At 41.3% G+C, this 24225-nt stretch overlaps 2 protein-coding genes across 4 annotated transcripts in view; one reads left to right on the top strand and one right to left on the bottom strand.

Annotated features, from left to right (window-relative positions):
- SLX4IP (SLX4 interacting protein) overlaps nucleotides 1-24225 on the bottom strand; it is a 192495-nt gene that overhangs the window by 10614 nt on the left and 157656 nt on the right. For all 3 annotated transcript variants that reach the window (XM_063802675.1, XM_001169452.7, XM_054674486.2), the window contains 2 exons: nucleotides 18691-18768; nucleotides 15576-15664 (listed from right to left, as the gene is read on the bottom strand). In XM_063802675.1, the coding sequence (XP_063658745.1) occupies nucleotides 15576-15664; nucleotides 18691-18768 (167 nt within the window). The remainder of the gene's footprint in view (nucleotides 1-15575; nucleotides 15665-18690; nucleotides 18769-24225) is intronic.
- Nucleotides 976-6058, top strand: LOC104003515 (dnaJ homolog subfamily C member 9). Its single transcript, XM_054674487.2, has one exon. It carries the CDS (start codon nucleotides 3189-3191, stop codon nucleotides 3948-3950), a length of 762 nt encoding a protein of 253 aa, XP_054530462.1. The 5' UTR covers nucleotides 976-3188; the 3' UTR covers nucleotides 3951-6058.

Raw genomic sequence — 24225 nt, 5'->3', positions numbered from 1 at the left:
CTGCATCAGAGGCACAGAGGGAGCCTTTTGAAAATGGAGATTCCCAAGACCCATCCCTGGAAGTTCTGATTCACAAAATCTGGGATGGGGCGAGGGCATCTATATTTAGGTTCCCGGGTGATTCAAAAACTGCCGATATACATAAAACAACACTCAACAAGGCAGAACAACACTCAACAAGGCAGAGCAACAGATAAACAAACACAAACTGGTACAGTGAGACAGCCTTTTGCAAAGTGTGGTCCGTTTATCCCATGCATCAAAATCATGTGGGAAGTGTGTTTAAAAATGTTCTAGGTTCCACCTCAGAATTTGGATCTCTAGGAAGTGGGGTCAGGACATGTATATTTTGGGCAAGCCCCTCAGTGATTCTGATACCCAGCAGAATTATTGAACTTCTGCCCTAAAGGCACACAGAATTGATAACTGAGCAGAATCCCACAGAATAATCCAATCAGGCAATATTGAACTCTGTACCTGGCAATGCTTGAGGCCCTTGAGGGAAAGGACCTTGGTTTCACAGAGCCCCTATCTCAATGGAGAAGACAACAAACAAACAAATAAACATATGTCAGGTGGTTATGATGTTATGAGGAGAAATAAACATCTAAAGGGCCATGGGGTGCTATGTTAGATATGGTGGTCAGGGAAGGCTGTGGTAGGTAACAAGGTGGGCTTTACACAGAGACCTGAGTGAAGGACAAGCCACAGAAGCAGATGGGGAAGAGCATTTTGGGTAGGGGGAAGAGTGAACACCAAGGGTCTGAGGACAGAGTATGCCTGGAAGGTGCAGAAACTGGAGCGTAAACCAGGGGAAGAGGTCGGGAAGCAGGAAAGAGAGGGGTATGTGTGTGTACTGGTGGTGAAAAGGCAGATCTTGTGTGACTTTTGTAAGGATGGCATATTTTATTGTGAGGAAGATGATATACCCATGGAAGCTTCCTAGAAGAAAAGGGACTTGACATTTTATTTATTTATTTATTTATTTATTTAATTTTTTGGGGGGGACTTGACATTTTAAAAGGAATACCTTGGGCGTTGCAGAGGGACAAGGTTACAAGGAGGAAGACTAGTGATGAGGCCTTGGCAATGATTGATTGATTCAGAGATGATGGGTCTTGGAGAAGAGCCTGCTCCTTGGGGAGCAGTGGTTAGAATGGAAATATAATTTGATGGGAGACCCAACACAATGTGCTGATGGATGGGATATAGAGAGTGGGAGAAAGAGAAGTCATTGGTGACTCCACAATCTTTGGTTTAAATAACTGGATGAAGGAAGTTGGCCTTTACCAACACAGAAAATATAGTAAATTTAGGGTCAGGCTTGGGGAATAAGACCAAGAAATCAGTTTTAGGCATTGCTATGGTATGACTGTGTCCCCTCCAAAATTCAGGTGCTGCCAATGTGATGGTATTAAGAGGTGGGGCCTTGAAGATGTAATTAGGCCATGAGGGCTCCACCCTCATGAATGGGATTAGGTGTTTTTATAAAAGGGCCTGAAGGAAGGAGTTGGACCTATTGTCCTTCCACCTTGTGGGGACACTGCTCCTCCTTTCTGGAGCATACAGCAATGAGACATCATCTTGGAGGCAGCGACTAGACCCTCACCAGACCCCAACCTGCTGGTGATTTGATCTTAGACTTCCCAGCCTTGAGAACAATAAGAAATAAATTTCTGTTCTTTATAAGTTACCAGTCTTGGGTATTGTGTTATAGCAACACAAATGGACTAAGATGATGTAAGCGTCCTCCTGGATATCTAAATGGAGGTGCTGAGCAGGCAGGTAAGACACAGGTTTCTGGCAGAGGGAGGTCTGAGCTGTAGACACAAAGCAGGGAGGTCTGAGCTGCAGACACAAAGTCCTCAGAGTCAGTCAGGATGAGCTCTACTAGGAAATGACTTTGGATGAGTAAAAGAAGTTGAGAAGATGAGGAGGATTCAGGAAAAGAGACTATGAGGGAAGCATCAGTGAGGAGGAGAAAAATCAAGATAGCATATTGCTCCTGGAGGCAAGAGAGAGTGACATGGAAGTGAAGAATGAAATGCCAATGAAAGTGACAACTGTATGGAACACTGCTGACTGGTTATGAGTGAAAACTGATCACTGGAAGGAAGGTGACTTTGACACAAGCTGTTTTTGGTGAAGTGCTGGGATCCAAGCCTACCTGAGATGGGGTCAAGGGAGAAGTGCAAGTGGCTGCATTGGCACTTCTCCAGTATGAAGGCAGACTGGAGACTGAACTCTCCAGGAGAAACAGAATGTGAACTGTACGAGCAAATTGAAATTTTCTACAGACCCATTAAAAGAGTAAAAGGACACTTTTAAAGGTGAAATTACATTTCAATAATATATATTTAACATAATATAAAATATAATCATTATAGTACGTGATCAATGTAAAAAATATTCAGATGTTTTATATACTAAGTCTGCAAAGTCTGCTGTGCACTTTAAACTTGGATTACATTATTTCTGACTTGCCGTATTTTAAATACTCCATAGTCAAATGTGGCCAGTGGCTACAAGTACTGGCCAGCACAGGTCTAGACAACACCACTTTGGAAGAATTTTGCAGTAAGGGAGAACAGAGAAACGGGGGCACCCACCACTGTCACCCTCAATACAGCTTGGTGAGGCAGATATTAACACCACATCCCAGGGTCAGATGCTGCTGGCTAGAACCTGGTGTGACATGGACACACAACATGGGATGGTAACACCCCTACCCATCTGACAAACACGGCCTATGTTGGGAGTGACTTGCAGCCAGCTCTCCAGCAACTGGCTGAAGGCTCTAAGACATTAATATTAGCTGAGGTTGGAGTTTATGGTGGCAGATCTTTGGGGCCATGTCATTAGGTTACTGGTCACTCCAAGAGTCCTTGGGGTGCACCAGCCAATCCCAGCTCATCCTGACCACATGGCCCACCCCATATGATCCTCCTAGTATCCTTCATAGCCATACTGGAAGCATATGGCAGAAGCTATCCCACCAAACTCTTGTTTTTAGGATTGTAAAATGTCATGTGAAGGCAATAAAGGGATGAAAAAAAGCTATTCAATGTCTTTAAAATTGTTCCCAAGGTAGGACTTCATGAATTCTGTCTTCATCTTTCGAGAGCTGGATCTGTTTTCTCATGGTTATGTACATGAGTTTCTTCTGATTCTGTTACATTCAACCCCAAATGAAAATAATTAATGGCTGGCTTTACTGGGTGCTGGGCGTGCAACGCGAGGCCTCCGATGGCGAGGTCCGACGAGGCTACCACAAGGTGTCCCTGCAGGTACACCTGGACCGGGTGGGCAAGGGCGACAAGAAGGACGCCACCCGCTGCTTCCAGATCCTGGAAAAAGTCTATTCCATTCTCGGTGACAGAGAACAGAGAGCAGTGTATGATGAGCAGGGAACGGTGGACGAGGACTCTCCTGTGCTCATCCAAGATCAAGACTGGGAGGCGTATTGGCGGCTACTCTTTAAAAAGATATCTTTAGAGGACATTCAAGTTTTTGAAAAGACATACAAAGGTTTGGAAGAAGAGCTGGCTGATATTAAGCAGGCCTATCTGGACTTCAAGGGTGACATGGATCATCAGATCATGGAGTCTGTGCTTTGCGTGCAGTACACAGAGGAACCCAGGATAAGGATTATCATTCAGCAAGCTATTGACGCCGGAGAGGTCCCATCCTACAATGCCTTTGTCAAAGAATCGACACAAAAGATGAATGCAAAGAAAAGGAGGGCTCAGGAAGAGGCCAAAGAAGCAGAAATGAGCAGAAAGGAGTTGGGGCTTGATAAAGGCGTGGATAGCCTGAAGGCAGCCATTCAGAGCAGACAAAAGGATTGGCAAAAGGAAATGGACAATTTTCTGGCTCAGATGGAAGCAAAGTACTGCAAATCTTCCAAAGGAGGAGGGAAAAAATCTGCTCTCAAGAAAAAAAAGAAATAATGGAATTTTTCTCTTCAAAGGTCCTTAGGTGTAAATTGATGCCATTGTAAGCAAGGTGCAGGCAAGATTTGAAGGCAAAAAGCAATTCAACTCTTGAGAAAAGGTGTCTTTCCAGCCTGAATTTTTCAGATTGACTAGACCAAGCAGAATCTCTCAACCTGATCTTAGTATTTCCTAGAAAGCACTTGACATTGTGTGAGGTCTCACCTGAAGGAACTTGGTGGTGACAGTTGGGAGGGTGGAGGGAGGCAGTGTCCTTCCTGACAGCACTTGCCTCCATGGATCTCCTGTACACAGCACTCTTATCTAGGATGTGGTTCTGTTCATGCCGCTTTCTGTGATGTGCGTGTCTGTTAGAATAGGCTCTCTACCCAGCTAGAACACCTTCCAGACACTTGCTGGACAGCTATCTTCCACATACTTCCCAGTTTACATTTGGTCTTAATGATCTTGAATAGATCCTCTCTTCATTTTACTTAGCCAGGTTTTGTACTGATGTACAGGTGTTAAATTACTTCAAGAATTTTTGTAAGATTTGTATATGATTAAATAAAAAAGGTAAAACATGATGATTAAAAAAATAATAATAATTAATGGCTGGGCGTTGTGGCTCATGCCTGTAATCCCAGCACTTTGGGAGGCCCATGCGGGTGGATCAGCTAAGGTCAGGAGTTCGAGACCAGCCCGACTAACATGGTGAAATCCTGTCACTACTAAAAACACGAAAATTAGCCGGGCGTGGTGGTGCATGCCTGTAATCCCAGCTACTCAGGAGGCAGGAGAATCGCTTGAACCTGGGAGACGGAGGTTGAGGTGAGCCGAGGTCACGCCACTGCACTCCAGCATGGGCAACAGGAGCGAAACTGCATCTCAATAATAATAATAGTAACCCAACCAGAGTATTTTGAAAGTAGGCAATTCACAGTAGAATATTACAAAACATAGTCTTAGGGCATATTCAAAATGTTACTGCTTCTCGATTCCTCCTAATCACATCTGCTGAGAATGATACACCCAGAGTTGATCGAATCAGGCTGAGGCTCCTGGCACACGAGTCCCAGCACAGAGGTGAAACGGAGCGGAGTCTAAGGTCTCATGTTCATTGTTGGCTTGTCCCAGGGCCAGCTTCTCAACCCCTTGATGGTTGGTTTCTCATCTACCTTACAGGACTGTTTGGGAAATTTAAATGCAGTGAGGTGTAGGAAGCAACTTTGGAAACTGGAGAGTGTTGAACACATTTTCAAATGTGATGCCTTCACAAACCATGTGGGGCTGGAGAGAAGGCAAGAGTGCCTTGTATTCATGAAGAACTCATATGATTCCCAAAGTCCTTTTCCCAACATCTCATCTGGGCCCCAAGGAGTATTCATCAGGGCAGGTATTGTCACTATGTGATGGATGAGAAGAATGAGACCCACGAAGACTGAGGCCATGCATGTAGTCAGGGGCAGAAATGAGTCTAGGAGGCCTGCTCCCTGTGCAGTAGTACTCTCTTCACTTTGCCCAATGGCCACAGTATCATTTGCCATCATGGTTAGATATGGACTTATAGAAAGAGAAGAGCACTTTGGCTCCAGTCCCCTCTTGGTCACTACCTGACTGTGATATTTGGACAACTGACATATTCTCTGAGCACCAGTTTCTTCATCTATAAAAAGAGAGATGATAATAATGCCTCTATGGTGGATACTCATTCAGTTCCTGGAAGCAATGTTCAGATTTTGTCCTGGAAAATCACATCTTCAACCCCCATCCATGTCCATGCATTTCAAGAGACCTTGTTTCCCTACCTGACTCCAAAAACTGGCCTGTGGCTCAGGCCAATCAAACTACTGAACTAACAAGCCTCAAAGAGATGCATCAGCCACAGCTGTCCTGGCAAGAGGCCTCACCTCCCCCTGCTGGAAGGATATGGACCTGAGGCTGCCGGGACCAACCACCACACATAAGCTGAGAGTGAAGCCAACACAGTGGAATCTGGAGCCAAAGATGGTGAGAAATGGAGTCTTAATGATATTCTTTGTGTCTCCGATCAAGCTGTACCTAAAGCCTGGACTTTTCAGGGGCATGAGACAAAAACCTTCCTTTTTTTGCTAAGCTGCTTTGAGTTGGCCTTGCTGTCTCGTGAAAACGAAAAGGTTCAAGACTGATACAATCTCTTCTCAGGTTTGTTGCACTGAATAGGTTATTGTATGCGACAGCCCTCTGCAAATAATTAAAACCTTCTGCCAACAATAAAAGCAGATTAAAAGTGTAATATATTATCAGCTTATTTGGGGGGCATATAATAATGTTAAAGTATGAAACTGGAAGATTTTAATTTGTAATGAGGCAAAAAGAACGTTACAACCATACTTTAGTGGACACCTCATGATTTTCAGGAGCATCAGCGATGTGAAACATGACACATACGAAAGCCTCAGTTAGTTACAGAAAAGCAGTGCAAACAGAGCATGAATGACAATGACTACAATCCCAGACCACAAGGCAAAATGGCTGCGCAGAAGCCACCTGTCTTTAAAATGAGGGAGAAGTCTCTCTTTCCTAAATTTCACTAATAATACTTTTTAAATTTTTTGATAATAACTAAGTAAAAAGGGCAAAACAGGTGGGACAGAGTCGCGATGAATAACTAAAAGAAAAGATGGAAACACACAAGCATGTATGTATTGACTCAAGGGAACTGAGGCAAACAGGAGGTGAAATGAAAAGTGGCATCGCATGAATTCCACTGGGACTGAAGTTGTTTTTCTCCAAAGATGACAATGATGATGGACATTTGTTCTGAGACCAAAGGCAAAACACTTGGCACAGGGGCTAGCACCTGGTATGTGAGTCCGCGTGAGACATGCACGAGGCAGACATGACCTTCCCCATTTCAGACTTGAGGATACTGATGCTCTGGATGGCCAAGCCATCTGCCCAGTTCCCACAGTGAGGGGCAAGGCCTTCATTCCACACGTGTCTGGCCCAGAGTCCGTCCTCTGAGGACTTCACTTCTCTGCCTTCCCATGAAAAGGGCGGGTCTCTATGGGGAAGTGAGCCAGGGCTGCTGATAATGCTGTCATTTGGGTTAGTAGTGAATACTCTCATTTTCTCTTTAAAATCATTTTTTAAAAGTTTTCTTTACTTCTGAATTGATGCCAGTGAAGCTCTTGTGTAGATCTGGGGAAGCACCCATAAGTGGCTGCAAACAGTATCACCCTAAACATGAAATCGGTGAAAATAATCAAGGAAGTTATTTTGCAGGAAGTATACATTTCACAGGGATTTTCCAGTTTACATTCACCTACCCTCAAGAACCTAAAAATATATCCTGACCAACCTTAGCCTCTATGCTCAAATCTCTGGTGCCAAACAAGTGTGACAAACTTGGACATTTTGACGAATTTATGGGTTTGGGCCAACACTTGACATTGTGAGGCTTATCAACTGTTCTGAGAATTGGATAGAAGCTATTTAACTTTGACCAGAAAAAAACATAAAAATACACATTTTTTTTTTAATTTTAAGGAATTCATGAATCATAGGCTAGTAACTCCAGTTTAAAAGTAGAAGGGAAACATCTGTAAAAAATAGAGAAAACATACTAGGAATTATCCAAGGCAGAGTTGGGCCACTTTAGGAGGTCTTCTTGTTAAAAAAAAAATGCCTTCTCTGACAAAGGCCTGTGGTTGAAAAGTGCCAACACCTGTGGGAAGGTAGACAGCCCTCTTTCGGGATGATGAAAGAAGGATAATGTCTTTCCTAACATCTCACCTGACTGAGCGTGTGGGCCTGAACAGGGACGTGGTGGAGAGAGGTGGGTAAACATGAAGTCCAGCTGCGCAGGGAGTAGGGCTAACCAGAAGAGAGCCCACAGTAGCCCTGGGCACTGATGGGAAAAGGGTCTAAGAGCTAGAGAGAACACACCACAGATGATTGTCTCATTTCAAAATTCTGCTCTGAGCTGGCCTTCTGCCCAGGGATGTGGAAGGAATAGCTCTTGCCATTTCCCTGGGATACAGATACTAAGGCCTCCTCTTTCCAAGACTCAGAGCTCATGATAGTAACAGCTTTTGTGAACTAGTCTGGGAACCTCATCCCGTTATGACACTGTATCCTTGGGAAAATGAGTACTGAATTCTAAATCATCTGCTTACTAATGAACTCTCTGTGCTATCACTGTGGGTGTTCTGATGAAGATGGGCTTTTAGGAATTCAAGCCTGAGAAGTCTGCTGTCTCTTGATTCCTACGTACTTTAGAGAGGTGACTGGGTTTTTCCTCCAAAGCCGTATCTCAATGTGAGTCTGCTGGCAGCTACTGGAAATCGAAGGTGTTGAGCTGGGTGGTCGCTGCTCCTCCTCCTCCTCCTCTTCCTCCTCTGGATGTTGGTAAACAGAACTCCCACTGAAGGTCACAAGTTTTTGCCTTTAGCGTGTCTCTTTCTCCACCACTGACTGGCTGGCTAAATAGGGGTTTATCACTTAACTCTTTGGTACTTCAGTTTTTATAGCTGCAAAATAAAGTTGAGCTGGCAAGTGGAGAAAATAATTAGGGAGTCGAGTTTCTTGGGAAAATATTAATAATATAAGCAGAACGATAGTGTCAGGTATTTTTCTCCTTTCAAGCAGGAAGGAGAAGATTGTACAGCAGTCTGTTAATGTGGCGTTAATTGCATTTAAATGAAGACTTCTTCAGAGAAGAAAGGAAATGATGTTGATAAAAATTAATACTGTATAAGTGCCTTAGACTTTCTATGACCTTTTTTTTTTTTTTTTTTTTTTTTTGAGACAGAGTATTGCTCTGTCACCCAGGCTGGAGTGCAGTGGCGCAATCTCGGCTCACTGCAAGCTCCGCCTCCTGGATTCACACCATTCTCCCACCTCAGCCTCCTGAGTAGCTGGGACTACAGGCGCCTGCCACCACATCCGGCTACTTTTTTTTTTTTTCCTGTATTTTTAGTAGAGATGGTGTTTCACTGTGTTAGCCAGGATGGTCTCGATCTCCTGACCTCGTGATCCGCCCGCCTCGGCCTCCCAAAGTGCTGGGATTACAGGCATGAGCCACTGCGCCTGGCCTTCTATGACATTTTAATATTCATTATTTCACTTGCTCTTTAGGAAAACTTGAGAACGCTGTACAGAAAGTATCATGTTTACCTTTGCTTAACAAGTTAGGTGACTAGTGCTCTTGTGAAGCCAGATGACTTGTGTAAGGTCATCGGTGAATAAGGGGAGAGGCAGTGGTCAAAGCCAGGTCTTTACATTTTAACTCAAATCCCTTTTCCAGTTGTTCTATTCCCCACCACGTTTTTCCTAATCAAATCTATCAAAGGGGTCATCAATGGAGATCACGGGCCTCTGCACATGCAAAGATACACTATGAGAAAAAAACCACAAAGGATTGGGGACAGAGATACATCCTATTCCAACTTATCCTATCTAATGATCCTCATTCATTTAACCTATCCTATTCTACTTCAGCAAAGGGCAGGTTCCCTTGCAGGAATGGCAGTGGTGGGAGGAGGCACAAACCATCTTTTTCACAAATACTGCTGGCTAAACATTTGGGAAGATTTCATTATTAAGAAAAGAGAACAAATTTCATTATTAACAAAAGAGAACTCAGGTTACTGTAATATACAAGCAAAAGACAATCTTTTAAAAAATGATCTCACCCTAGAGATTTTTTTTTTCTTATTTTCTCCATCTTAGTCTAGAGAAACTAACCAACAGAGGACATCTTCATCCTCACTACCAGCATTTTCAGAGGGTCACCTCTCTGCCAGTCCCTATAAGGGTGGGTGGGGATGGTGGCTATCCAAGGAAAACAGCCCATCGTAGGCCACTTGCTGAGGGTGTGGCCCTAATCTATTCCTTAACTATCTGTTGAACATGTTCTGACCCTGAGCCTTGGCCTTAACTGATTGGAAAGGGACAGGGCAGTCAGCCTTGGGAGGGGGCAAGCACCATGAGAATTCTTTCACACTAAACAGTAGTGTGACTTAAGAGAAGTGTTCTATTTAGTGCTTAAACATTGTCTCTTGGCAGTATGTCCCACTAATCTTTCTACTTAGATGATGCTAGTGAGGACTAGCCTTGTGCGGCTGATGCAGGTCAGCAGAACCTTGATGGCTATTTTGGCCACAACTCAAATGAAGCATAAGGCAGAGAACCCAAATATCTTAGTGTCATCAGCGAAATCCAGCTGCTAAGGGGCAAAAGAGAGTCTGCTCCCTACAGATGCCTCATTGTCATGTGTGCACTGACGGTGTGGCAGAGGCAGACACAGCTCGGCTGTCCCTTAAACCTAAAGACTATAATTAGCATAATATTGGTCACTACACGGAATAAAAAGGACCTCATATCATAAACTAAAATACATTCCATAAAAGTATCAGAAGAAAATACAAGTATTTATCTAATTTGAAAAACATAACACCAACATCATCTAAAGCAGAGATCATTACAGAAAACACAATTCTGAGGAAAAACAATGTATCCTACCATACAGCACTGACATACAAGTGAAAGGAAAATAATAAACTCACTGAGAGTTACTTTCCTTACTAGATAAGAAGTCTTCATGTAGCAGAGTTTGTCAAATACAAAATCATCAGTAAAAAAAATGGACAGAAATGCATAACTGACAAATAGGGTCCTAGTTAAAATACATACACACGGACCTCAGTTTATTAAGTATGATGTAAGAAGAGATACCATCCAGATCACTAGCAGAGACTTTGCGTTCAGAGTTGTGGCTAATTTTTATTTTCTTTATATATATTTGGATTAAAAGCTTTTTTGTACAATGAATATGCACAATATTGGTCATCAGCTATTAGGTAAAATCTAAGTTCATAACATTGTGGAAAATGTGAAATATGAAAACAGCCTCTCTCTACTCAAGGAACTTTCCCTAGTGCTACAGGAATCTCTTGTTAATATCTTCCATGCAATTCACCACTAGCGTTGCTTAGAAATAAGAAAAATAAATTTTTTTAACTCTATGATAGATCATGAAAAATCTGGAAAAGTCATCCACTACTTATTTCATTTTCTAAACACAAAAATAGAGAATTCTTTTCTTGAATGATCTGATTTATACTTATGCAAAAGTTAAAGGATTCTGTCATGAGGGTACAAACATCAGTGCACAGTCAAATGTTAATTAGCTTATTTCTTCTGTTCTAAAAACATAAGGCCTATAATCTTAGCTTATAATTTCTATTTACATCTTTCTTAAGATCAAATATAACTACCCTGGAAGTTTTTCTAATCATAATTTTTTAATCTGCAAGAAAATTTCTTCTTTGTGCAAAATTATTTTGTAGTTTTTATTTAGCTACAGTTTTATTTGCTTCCTCCAATAGAAATCCCATGTGAGAAAAGATTTTTGAGATAATTTGATACCCTCCCCCTTGAATGAGAGGAGGGCTATGGCCCACAAAGGGCTGGATTATGCACAGCTGAGGACTATAACAGCCAAGCTAAAAATAACTCAGCCTTCAATAGTTTATTTGAAGTGAAAATGAGTCTAAACTCATTTTCACTTCAATTTTGTATTCAAAAACTAGAAGGACATTTCTTTACCACTAAACAGTAGTGTGCCTTAAGAGAAGCAGCTGAGTTAGTGCTTCAATATTGTTTCTTGTCAGGATGTCCCAGTAATCCTTCTACTTAGATGATGCTACAGTGAGGACCTAGCCTTGTATGACTGGCCTACGTCTGCAGAGTCTTAACAGCTATTTTCACAACTTGAACCACAACTCAAATAAAGAGTATAAGGCAGAGAACTCAAATATCTTAATGTATATGTCCACTTGTAGGCAGTACTAGCACTACAAATCATTTTTTAATTTCCAAAAGGATCACAGACTTTGAGAGCTTCGGTTTAAAAGTAAAAAAAGTAGGGCTGGGGGATTTTGGACTTTCCTTCTGAGGAACGGCAGAAGAGATCCAATGGAACCCTTAAAGATACAGGTGCAGAGTGGAAAAATATTTAGGAAAAATGGAGGCCCTATTTGAATGACATTTTTAGGTCACCAGGATATCCTTCAGCAGCCTTGATCTGCCAAACTGTAAGCTCCTTGAGGGCCAACACACTTTCTTACTTTTCTTTGTTTTCCTGGTGCCTACCAGAGTTCCCAGTATAGAGCTGGGACTTAGCAAATTATGTTAAAATGTGATGGTAAAAACAGATGGGAAGGCTGATCTCCAGAGACTAGAAGGAGTGGCTGTAACTAACACACAATGAAATAGTAGCTTTGTCCTGACCCAGAAATGTCCCAGATATATACAGAGTTCTATGGTTATTTACACAACTTTAACAAAGAAATAATAAATAATTTTAAATTTCCCAAAGGCTCCAGGACTTTACATCTGAGAAAGAAAACAGTTTCTACATAAGCTTTTGGGTTTGTAAATAAGAAAATATTGTTAGAATGGAATGTAGCTGAGTGCAATCAAAATTCACTTTATGTTCTTCATATTTCCAAGGAAAAAAACGGTGAGGAAAACACAAACCAAATAAAGGTAAAAACTCTCAAAAGACTCCCCAGTCCTATATCTAGCAATAGGTCAAAAACTGAGGCTACAAGAGTTTTTAGATTTCTTATGAGAAACTCTAGTAAGAAAAATACAATGACTCATTTCATAATAATGCCCTTTCTTCCCAAAGTACACATCACAATTCCCACATCCCTAGCACATGGGCACTCTGTGCAGAGCTATTGCAACACAGAGGATCTCCCTGCACCAAAGTCCCTGAGTGGACAAGAGAAACGCCAACAGTGACAGCAGGGACAGACCTCCCTGGCGCTGTGGTGCTTAGGGGCAGCGTGGCTGCATTCGCTCTGCTCCGTAAAGGAGGGGGATTACTCCCTTTGTACTGCCTGATCTGGAACAGCAGTTCTTTTGTGCAACCACCTTTAAGTACTGGGGAGCTAAGTGCAGCTGGCTTCCTTGTCTACAGGTTGAAAGAATCCCTTGACAGAGGAGTTTTGAATAGACGCTCCCAGATTTCCTAACAAATTGTCACTTAGACATTGAGAATCCAAAAAAAAAAAAAAGATGAAGGAAAGGGAATGTGAGCTCTCAAGGCTACAGCACGAGTAAGGCACCCAGGCTGTTGCTCAAGTACTAGTTCACTCCTCTGTCACTTCTGTGGCTGCAGAAGAGTGAGTTAAGTCAATAGTTATACAAAAACAACTGAAGTTTATTGCCAAAGAAATCTCTCCAACATAGCTACCGCGGGTACCAATTTTCCCAGCCTTGCCCAGTCAGATGTTCTTGAGAATCGCTATCCAGAGAAAATGAGACGGATCCTGCCCTTTGGTGAATATCCATGTAAAGTGATATAAGAATTCAAAGCTTGAAGGAAGTCCAGGGAATACTCACAGGAGCCTGACATCACTGGCTGTGGGCATTTGAAGTATAGAACAAGTGATAAGAATGCCTTCTCTCAGGCAGAAGGCAGTTCTGGAAGGGAAGGGCTGTTTATTGATCCTTAAATAGCTGAGACAGGCAGACTCTGTAGAGGTCAAATATCAATGAGAATTAAACTACAAGACACTTCTGGTGGAAGGATGGTGTAGTTGGCTTGATGGGCCATTTGTGGGAGAGGGACCTTTACTTGACCTGGGTCTTTTATTGCTTCTAGTAACAACAGGCCTGAGGAAGTAGTGGGCTGGAGGCCTGTGAGGAGGGGAGGTGGCAGAGGTGAGCAGGCTAGGCACAGGGACGCACAGAGCTTGAGCCCCGAGATGAAACTGTTGAGTAGTGCCAGGCTTTAGCTGACATATGTGGCTGGGAAAATGCATATGTGAAGAGACAGAGGTGGAGGAAATGAGCAACTGAAGAGACAGAAACTGACCACAACTAAAGACAATCACTCAAAACAAGGAACGAGCCTCATGATGGAAATGGCATTTTCCTCATAAGTTAATGTGGTTAACTCTGGTCATGTTATCACTGGTTATCAGAACATCTTAAAGATAAAGAAACTGAACTCACTCATGTAAAAGGCTTAGACTGGTGAGATTTTCAGAATGAAAATTCTCAATGTTTAGGAAGTCCTCCAGATTATAGGATTTATATGACAGCCGGTATAGAAAACTTACATCTGTATAAATACCAAGGCCCCTAAGGGGGATAATATTTCATTTGTATTGAGATGTTTTAATCCCTCCTTAATAATTTAAGATACTAAGTATTAATATTACATAACAGATAGAAGATCTAATTTCTCCTGTATTTCATTTGAAAGTAATAATACTTTCTGGAACAGTTAATTGTTGTTTTCTTAAACCCATAGATCAATTTCTTCCTTGCTCTGAATCAGTTAAGCTATATTATATTTTAGATGTATGCCAATGGCATTGCCACTTTAGTATTTCTTAGTTTACGAAGATAACTCAACATCCTGGAAATATTTCAAAGGACAAACTTAATACTTTTCACCAAATTTGCCTCATTCATTTAATGTGTATTCTTAAGAGTTTGACTGATGGATGAAGAAGAGGAAATATGAACCACACTGGCTGTTGCAAAGGGTTCCTCTGCACCAAACGCAGACATCTAAATTTAAATATAAGTTCTCTGCTCTTTACTTTTCCTGGGTCTCTATTCACCCTTGTAGCCTCTGAAACACTCTTCTTATGTATTTATTTAAGATGAGATAAGAAGCTGGTTTTAGATGATGTGGGCCAAATTTCAGATTTCATATGGATTAAAAAATAATAAACATCAAGGGTAATCTAATATTCCCATAAATTATCTTAGAAGCATAATAATCATGTCACACTTCATGGCCCGGTTAATGTCTGTTGGAGTTTTTTTCTGTTTGTTAAAGATTCAAGTCATATGTCCCTGTTTGTTAAAGATTCAAGTCATACATCCAAAAATATGAAAAAAAGTCTGTGTAGAAGTCAGGCAGACTGGACTGTGGCTGCAGCAAACACACACATGTGCAACAAGGAGATTCTCAAGTGTATATGTTCAGCTTAAAAGACAAAGCAGTCAGCTGCAATTCTGAGTCAGTTTTATCTATTTGTCTGAAGAGACAACTCCAATAAAACAGAAGCAGGCCCTGCTGGAGCTCAAGACTTAGCATGAGAAAAGGGAGACAGAGAAGGAGACAGAGAGACAGAGAGACAGAGAGACAGAGAGAGAGAGAGGGAGAAAATGAACCCTATCAGCTATGAAATAATACACTGGGGAAAAGTACTGGTTCTCATGAAAATGTCGGTGATTCACCATGGAATAAAATTTAAAAGCCACTGACCCCAGTGAAAGCCTCCAGTGGAAACATGTGGATTTTGCTTCATTTCACTTAAAGACTTTTCTTTATTTCATTTAAACACTATCATAAGCACCATCACAGCTTTTGTGATGTGTTGCTTTCTCATTTACAGTTGATATGGAAAAGGTACTGCTGATTAAAATGGTCTTCAGGAAAAGAAGAACAATGCACGAATTAGTTGATATTACCACGTAAAACAGGTAGGGCTTCTTGTTCCCTTAAAACATGCGCTGGGTGCTCATCAGCTGAATGACAACAGCAGACAATTCTTGTTTTCTATTTTTTACAGTAACTCAGCATTTAAGCAGACTTATTTGTTTATAGAATTTTTTCATACTCACCAAATCTTCATTCTGATTTGCTAAAAGATCACGACTGAATGCAAGCTGACTGACACAAACCACAAATCTGTCAGGGAATACACAGAGTTCTGTATAAAATGAAGAAAAACAAGTTTAAAGGTGTCAAAAAACTATAAACACAGAATGGTCGTTCCAGATTTTTGTTCATTTTAAGTTACTGCAATATGCACATCCATATAAAACATACGTCTCTTCTCTCCTCCCATCCTTTCAAGTGTTTGCCGTCAATAGGGCAGGGTGAGCGCAAAGCTCTAGGGAGAGCTGACGAGGCTGCAAATTGGTCCACCTGCGCCCCGGGACCATTACATTGCAGGAAACCCCCAGGCAGAACCTCTGCACCCTCCCCTCTGTGTCAGTCAGCTGTTTTCTGATTAGAACTCCTATTTAGAAAATAGGATCAATGTTTTCAAAATGAGCATGTAAGACTTTAGAGGAAGAGGAAGAATATTAGACAAAATCTAAAAATGTGACCTATCAATGTTTTTCCTAGTTACTTTACTTATCATCTCCTTGGTTAGCTAGTCTTAGAGAGCTCCCCGACCCTGGAGGGCAAACTACTAATCTGAAGCAGGCTGGGAAAACAGCAGCTTTTCTTAGGAATTAATGATCCAACTATTAAGAAAATGGTTAAATATACAATAAAGATGGTAAAATTACACCATACTCACAGTAATCTATTATTGCTGCTTCTTAAAACAAAACCACTGACTTCCCATTGGGAAAGACTGAATGAATCACTGAACTGGACTCCTCGGCATTCAATGAAAGGAAGGCAAGATGGTAATGACATCTGGATCTTTCCTTTTCTCATCTCTCTGTCCATCCATCCATTTGTTCGCCAGCCTCCAGCTACCCAGGCATGATGTCTGGAGTGATGCTGAGCTGATGATGCCAACAGTGTATGTTCCAGGTGGGTGGGGAGGGGGCTCTTCTCCCTTTTTCCTACTTGGTTGACTGCTTGAATATTTTTATGATATACATGTCTGATATTTGTGATAGAAATTAAGTCATTTTTCTAACAGAGAACGCTTCCCTCTTACATGAGACCAATTTCTTTTTAAAGATGGATATTATGAATCAGGTGAGTAAAGCCTTTTAGGTACACTGCACATGATGGCAATGACTGAGGTAATAAGGTATCTCAATTTGATGCACCGCTTGGAAGCCAAGCAAGAAGGTGTCAATTACATGGACACAGAATTTAAACAAGTTAACACCTTACACTACTAGACTAGCTTAAATGATCCCAAGAGGCCCAATGAGTTGTTGTTCCAGTAACAGCTCTCTCCTTATCCCGTCAACCACTGCTGTCTCCTTGGCAGTCACTCTCCCTATTCCAAGTTATCCTATTCAGAGCAGCAGGTTAACAGTTCTAAAAAAAGAGCTCCACTCATCCTGCTCAAAAACCTACCATGGCTCCCCAGTGCCCAATATTCAAAGCCCTCCATGATTAGGGATTAACCTGTTGTTCTGGTCTCACTCCCAGTTAGCCTTCCTCATGAGGAAAGCCCCCATTTCAGGTGGGGGCCTGGGTGTTTTTCAACTTTGACCCCATGTGGGCATATGATATCTGGCTAGGTGACTAGAGATGGATTTTGAAAAGCCAGAAGAACAAAATTAGCAAAGCAATTAATATTTATTCATTAGTTCTTAAAAGATCTTATTGCGATAAATGGTATATAGCCTTTTTATCATTTTATGGGAGGGAAACTGAGCCACAGAATTCATTATTTGTCCACCTCCCCCCCCAAAAAAAAAATCATAAAAGTGAAATACAACAGTTCATTAGTGGATCAGAACTGGAATTCAAAATTATCAGTTCTATCAAATAATTCCTCCGTATTTGCATTTGTTCCTCTGAAAAGTAACAATGTTAGAATGGCAGATTTTAAACATTTTGGTGCTGCCAGGTATTAACAGAAAGCAACTTCTGTACCCTTTTGCTCTGTTTAGGTCATTATTGAGAGTTGTACTATTTTAATATCTAATTAAATATTTAGGCAATGATAGTCCTTACCATAAAGGGCACAAGTACAAGGTTAGCTGACTTATTTTACTAGAGAGTTGAACAAAGTGGAAGGGCCTGTTAAGAAAGCAGTATATCTAAGGCTGGGCATGTTGGCTCATGCCTGTAATCCCAGCACCTTAGGAGGCCAAGGCGGGAGTACAGCTTGACCCCAGGAGTTTGAGACCAGCTGCAACACAGTGAGACCCCTTCTCTACCAAAAATTACAAAAAAAAAAAAAAAAAAGCCAGGCATGGTGGCACACACCTGTGGTCCCAGCTACTTAGGAGGCTGAGGTGGAAGGATCATTTGAGCCTAGGAGGCTAAGGCTGCCGTGAGCCATGATTGCACCACTGTACTCCAGCCTGAGTGACAGAGTGAGACCTTGTCTCAAAAACAAACAAATAACAGGAAAAAAGAGAATAACATATTCGAGCAGAGTTTACAGTTAAGAAAATGCAGATAATCATGAAGATTCCACAGCAAGCCTCTATATGTTAATTTTTTAAAGTTCCTATATCATATCTTACATATATACTGAAATTGTCCATGGAAGGTGAACTAAATTTTCTTTCCAGTGCTCAGATCAACCTGGAGAATGATCATTAGCTTCTGACTTTACTGTTGCTGGCTGGACAAGTTTGAAATCATATCCTTAGTGGACATCTAGACTTGGGGAAGTGATGGGGGAAAGTGGCCTCATCACACACCTAGGGAAAGCTCTGAGAGCTCAGGGCTGGGAAAGAGCTTTCTTGTGTACACACCTGCTCCATATGCCAGGGCTTTGGTGTGCACAGACAATACTGAAGTGATTCATAGTTCAACTGTGTTGAGTCACTCTGAAAACTCAAAGAAAGTGCTGAGATGCATCAGGAAAGGAAAGCATGATGTGGCCCAGCTCACTGTTCTCAGAGAGGCAGTAAACACAGTACAAGGTGGGAGGAAAGAAATCGCAAACTTTCGGACACACTCAAGACATGAAGGCAATGAAGCAAGTGGGACTCTCCATTCCTTAATTTTCATCCCTTCTCCATCTAGGGCAAGCAGATTGTGTGAAATGTCTGACAAACCAAGAAATCGGCTTCTTACCAGCATTCTGTGTGCTCCTGATGCAGCGAAGGCGTATCCCTCTCTTGAGGAAATAGGCTGTGATTTGAAAGCCATAACCTGGAAAGTGAAAGGGAACATCACTAAGTTAAAAGTTTGTTTGCCGCTAAATCTCTGGGGTTCAGCCCAGTGCCTGCCATAAAAGACACATTCAATAGTTATTTAGCAAATGAAGCTGAGTGTGATGACTCATGCCTGTAATCCCAACAATTCGGGAGGCCGAGGCAGGCGGATCACTTGAGGTCAGGAGTTCGAGACCAGCCTGGCCAACATGGTGAAACCCTGTCTCTATTAAAAATACAAAAACTAGCTGGGTGAGGTGGCGGGCACCTGTAATCCCAGCTACTCAGGAGGCTGAGGCAGAAGAATCATTTGAACCTGGGAAGTGGAGGTTGTAGTGAGCTAAGATCACTGCACTCCAGCCTGAGTGACAGAGCGAGACTCTATCTAAAATAATAATAATTAGTAAATGAAAGAATAAAGGAATTAACAGAGGGCTTCTCTTGAGAGGCAAGGGTGAACATTACTATCTTGCCTCTTCCAGGAGGCCTGACTATGACGCCTGGCATAGTCCCTAGTCCCTGAAGTCCCTCAGTTACTTCAACTGTAAAACGAAATAAATGAGGTCTAACGTACTTTCAGATGGGATAATTCAGTCGGAGCTTGCGAATAGATCTTAGCCACCTTCTCATACTCACTGCTTATTAGCTCATAAAAAGAAGCAGGTCATACCTATTTGAACATGGATGTATTTTGCCTGTAAATAAATTAATTCAAGTATGTCAAAATCTTTATATAGAATGAGATGAAAAGAAATACGACATGAGTAAAAAAATAATTTCTCCAACTCACCAGAGTGGCCTAAGTGAAAGAGACAGAGCATAAAGTGTTGACAAGAATGTAGGACAACTGGAATTCTCATACGCTGCTGGCAGGAGTACAAATTGGTACAGCCACTTTGAAAAAAATGCTTGAGTATCTAAAGCTGAACTTAGGCATGAACATACAGTGTTCACAATAGCACTCTTCACAATAGTCTCAACCTGGAACCAATGCAAATATCCATCAACATTAAATTTTTTAATGGGGATATAGTCACACACTGAAATACTATAGTGCCTCTAAAAATGAATGAGCTACAGTTACAGGTAGTAACAGAAATACATCTCACAAACATAATGTTACATGAAAGAAGCCTGATCCAGAAGAGTAAATGCCATCTGTGAAAATGGAGACACTATCATTCGTCTCATAGGGTGGCAACAGATTTTCAGATGATTCACAGAAAGTGCCAGCTTAATTCCTTCCTCTCTCCCTTTCTCTTCTCTTCTGGCTTCCCTCCAGGTATAAACTACTTTGTTGATGATTTTCCTGAAATCATAGTAAAACCGTTCCTGGTTATCGCAGTCAGCAGTCAAGTTATTTGGTAGAATAATCAGAAGCAAAAGCTCCACCAGAGTGGGGTGAGGGTCCCCCTCTGTCAAACTGGAGTGGCCAAGAGTTGCAGGAAGTAATCTCTAGGACCATCAGATTCTCCAAAGTCCATGACTATGGTTGGTCTGAAATAACTTATATAAAGAATACAATTAAAGAAGTTTCCACTTTCATATTCAGTATCCTTCCGACACTCCTGTAGAAAGACCCAGGACATGAGTGACCGCAGACTTGATGCTGTCTAAACAAGCGATGGCTCTGACAGAACAATTGCTTTAGTCATGCAGATTGTGCAAGAACAGTGACATCTATGAAAGGATAATCTCCGGATTTGCTGAGATAAAATAATTTTTTCCTAACACACTTGAAAATAGATTGCATTTCAGTCATGTGGCTTTCTTCTGCTTAAAATGTCAAACAAAATATACACACCACTGACATTACTCTGAGTGCTTTAAAACAAATACGTTATTTCTTAGGTCACTGAGAGAATGGAAGTCATTTCTACATCTGTTTATTTGTCCAACTGCTGAGGGAAGAAGTGGAATCCTTAACAATTGGCGACTCACAAACACATACAGCAAAATTTAAAAGTATTTTTCAAGTATTAATTTATAATGCAAGTCTTCCAAAGAACTGAGAAAAAAAAAGTATAATATCTGTTATTCTACCTTTGCTGATCTATAGCTCTAAGTGATTAAGATTCAGGAGGCATGTTTGAAATTTCAAAAATCTTCTTCCTATGCAAAATCTTTAGCAATAAAATGTTATTATCAGGCCCAGTGTGGTGCTCATGCCTGTAACCTCAGTACTTTGAGGGGCCAAAGTGGGAGGATTGCTTGAGGCCAGGAGCTCGAGACCAGCCTGGGAAACATACTGAGACCCCGTCTCCTTAAAAAAAATACAAAAAAACATTAGCTGGGCATGGTGGTACACGCCTGTAGTCCCAGCTGCTCAGGTGGCTGAGGCAGGAGGATTGCTTGAGCTCAGGACTTCAAGGCTGCAGTGAGCTATGATCACCACTGTACTCCAGGCTGGGCGACAAAGCAAGACCCCATCTTAAAAAAAAATGTTATTATCAGGAAGGGGCAAAATCTGAAGTTGACCATGAAAGCTACAGTTTTGAGTCCAGGAAGCCTGGTATCTGAAGATACTACTTGAGTGACAGCTAAATCCTATTTGGACTGCTGAACAATCAAGTCTCAATATGACACCTTCCCCTATAGAAAAAGAAAGCAGTATAAGGCAGATTTCAAGTGATTTGTTACAGAAATTAGTAGGAGAAATGAGTTTATTGAAACCTTGACCCCTACACCTCCCACCCCAGGACAGAATTAAGTTAAAAGGAATCATTTCTAAATAGCATCTTGTTATTAGTGGTTTCAATGGAAAACCTGCCCAAATGGCACCTACAAGAGAAATGGCAAGTTCAACATGTAAAAAAGATTTGCACCTGCTTAATCCAAATTCCACTGGTCATATGAAACTTTGTTTAAAGAGAAACTTGAGGAGAGATTAAACACAAAAGGTACTATGCCAGTTCTTATGGCAAACTAAATTTGATCTATAAACAGAGAAAATTATTGCTGCTTGAAACATACTGCACTGAAATGCTTAGAAAGACGTATTTCATTTATTCATAGACAAAAGGCAATGATAAAGACTACATTCTTATCTTTGCTTTTAATGAAATCAACTTCACAGCGTTCGGGAGGCCACTGAGATTTTGTACTTACCCAGGGCTAAAGCAAAGCTCCACTACTCTCTAAAGCTAAACAGCAATTTGGCAAAGGATCCAAAAGACCTTTTGCTTTTCCTACTTGGGGCACCAGCTCCCAGCTCGCTATGCTGGTGTTTTAAATGCAGAAAACCTGAGTCAGCAGAGCAAATGGAAATCATAAAGTGATCATCTTTTCATCTGAAAACTACTGGATGATGGTATTAATATTATGAGGCACTTGCAAATCACATTTCAGTATGGCTGTTTCCTTGCTGGCGATTGTGGTGCTCCTAAATCTGAGAAGACTGTCTTTAGACACAAGAAGGGATTTGGATTAGAGGGAGAAAAAGCTTTGCAATAGAAACATCTTACCACCAGGCGTCTGCGGGTATGTGCATTTCCAGAAACAATTGATATTTTTGAATTGCTTAATGTAACACAATCATCTAGTATCAGCAAGATCCCATCTTCTCCCCTGGCCTCCAAGCAGCCCAAAAAATCTCCAGTTCTTGTGCCACCATTTGCTCTCTGTATGTCGTAAAAAGCTGTTGCACTTCTCCTTATCCTTCTACAAACAACCTCCAAAGCATGAAGCCTCAAATGATTACTTGTTACCACACTAACTTTCTTCTGGCTTACCTAAGTTGTTCATCAAAAACTACTGAGTCTCTTTAAAAAAAAATGGAGAGGTGGTCAGTAATGCATATGAGAGAAAGAAAGGACAAACCACAGTCCCCCTACTATTTTATTTCATATTCTGTCTAAAATAAGCTGCTCCAAAATGGCTCTACTAGAAATTTGCAGTCTTCATAAACAGAAAGGCAAAAATTACGACAAAAAAACTCAAATATGAATTGAACAAATTCCATCCTGGCTTAGCAAGGCAGTAGATTAGTTTCAAGTAGTACCATGTTCCAATGAGTAATGGTTTTAAGGGAGTGGTCATTTATTTGGGTTGTCACAGTTCACAGTCCCAAGACACTGAGAGCAAATATTCAATGAGAGATTTTACTGTAAAACTATCCAGCCTCACTTGTTTTCCAGGGGATGCATAGCTAAGGCGACTTGAGCTTCCCCACAGCTGCCAATGGGAGTCTGTGGTCTGGTGCGTAACAGTGGGAAGCCCTCTCCCACAGCTATTACGAGACCATTCATGGACGAGCCTGGGAAAATGCCTCTGTGTGGCTTGGTGAGCCATCAGGACCTCCAGGCAGGTGAATTCCACTTCATTGTGGACCCCACCCACCACCTGTGTGGCTCTCTTCCAGCAAAGCCTTCTCCCAAACTACAAGGCAGGCTCAGGAAGACCTACGATGCCCCTCAGTACTTCTCTCCCTGAGATGACTCCATTATTATCTCACTCACACAGTCTGAAACATTTCAAACATTCAGAAAAGTAGAAAAATAATGTCATGAACATCCCAAAACCCACCATCTAGATTCAGTAACAGTTAATATTTTGCCGTATTTCAGACACATATTTTCTAAACTGCTTCGAAGTAGACATCATGAAACCTTACTCCTAAACATGTGAGCATAGCTCTTGAGCAATAAGGAAATTCTCCTTCATCACCACAACACTATTATTACAACTGAGTATGACATTACCGATCAAATAACCAGCCTATATTCAAATTTCTCCATTGTCCCAAAATGTGTATCACTGATCTGATTTTCCTTTGAATCGGATCCAACCAAAGATCATGGATTTTAAGAGATGTATTTGCTTATATCTCTTTTAATCTAAAATAATCTCCCTTTACCTTTTAAAAAAAGAACTCTGAACTTTTAAAGAGATCAGGCTAGTTGTGTTATAGAACAACCCCATTCTACATTTGAATTTTTTTTTTGACAGGGTCTTGCTGTGTTGCCCAGGCTGGAGTGCAGTGGCACAATCACAATTCACTGCAGCCTCAACCTCCTGGGCTCAGATGATTCTCTCACTTCAACCTCCTGAGTAGCTGGGACCACAGGTGCATGCTACCACACTCAACTAAGTTTTAAAATTATTTTTAGAGACATGGTCCCCCTATGTTGCCAAGGTTAGTCTTGAACTCCTGGGCTCAAGCGATCCTGCTGCCTGGACCTCCCAAAATGCTGAGATTACAGATGTGAGCCACTGCACCCAGCTAAGCTTTTTTTTTTAACCTCAGTTGCCTAAACACAAAATTTCAACCTGCATGCTCTTTTAAAATCCCAGCCATTTATTAATTTTGACTTCTCCTTTAACTGCTGTAGGAAATTACAGGTTCAAACTAAAGCTTTAATGACAATTCAAAGACTGGCATACAGATGACCTGAAAATTTGGTCCTAATGATAATTTCAAAGAAATAAAATTATGGATTTGTAGATAGTTAAAATT

This window comes from Pan troglodytes, chromosome 21 (assembly GCF_028858775.2).
Source record: "Pan troglodytes isolate AG18354 chromosome 21, NHGRI_mPanTro3-v2.0_pri, whole genome shotgun sequence".
Classification (NCBI taxonomy): Eukaryota; Metazoa; Chordata; class Mammalia; order Primates; family Hominidae; genus Pan; species Pan troglodytes.
The sequence above is the reverse complement of the archived record's forward strand: the minus strand, read 5'-3'. Positions and strand labels throughout refer to the sequence as shown.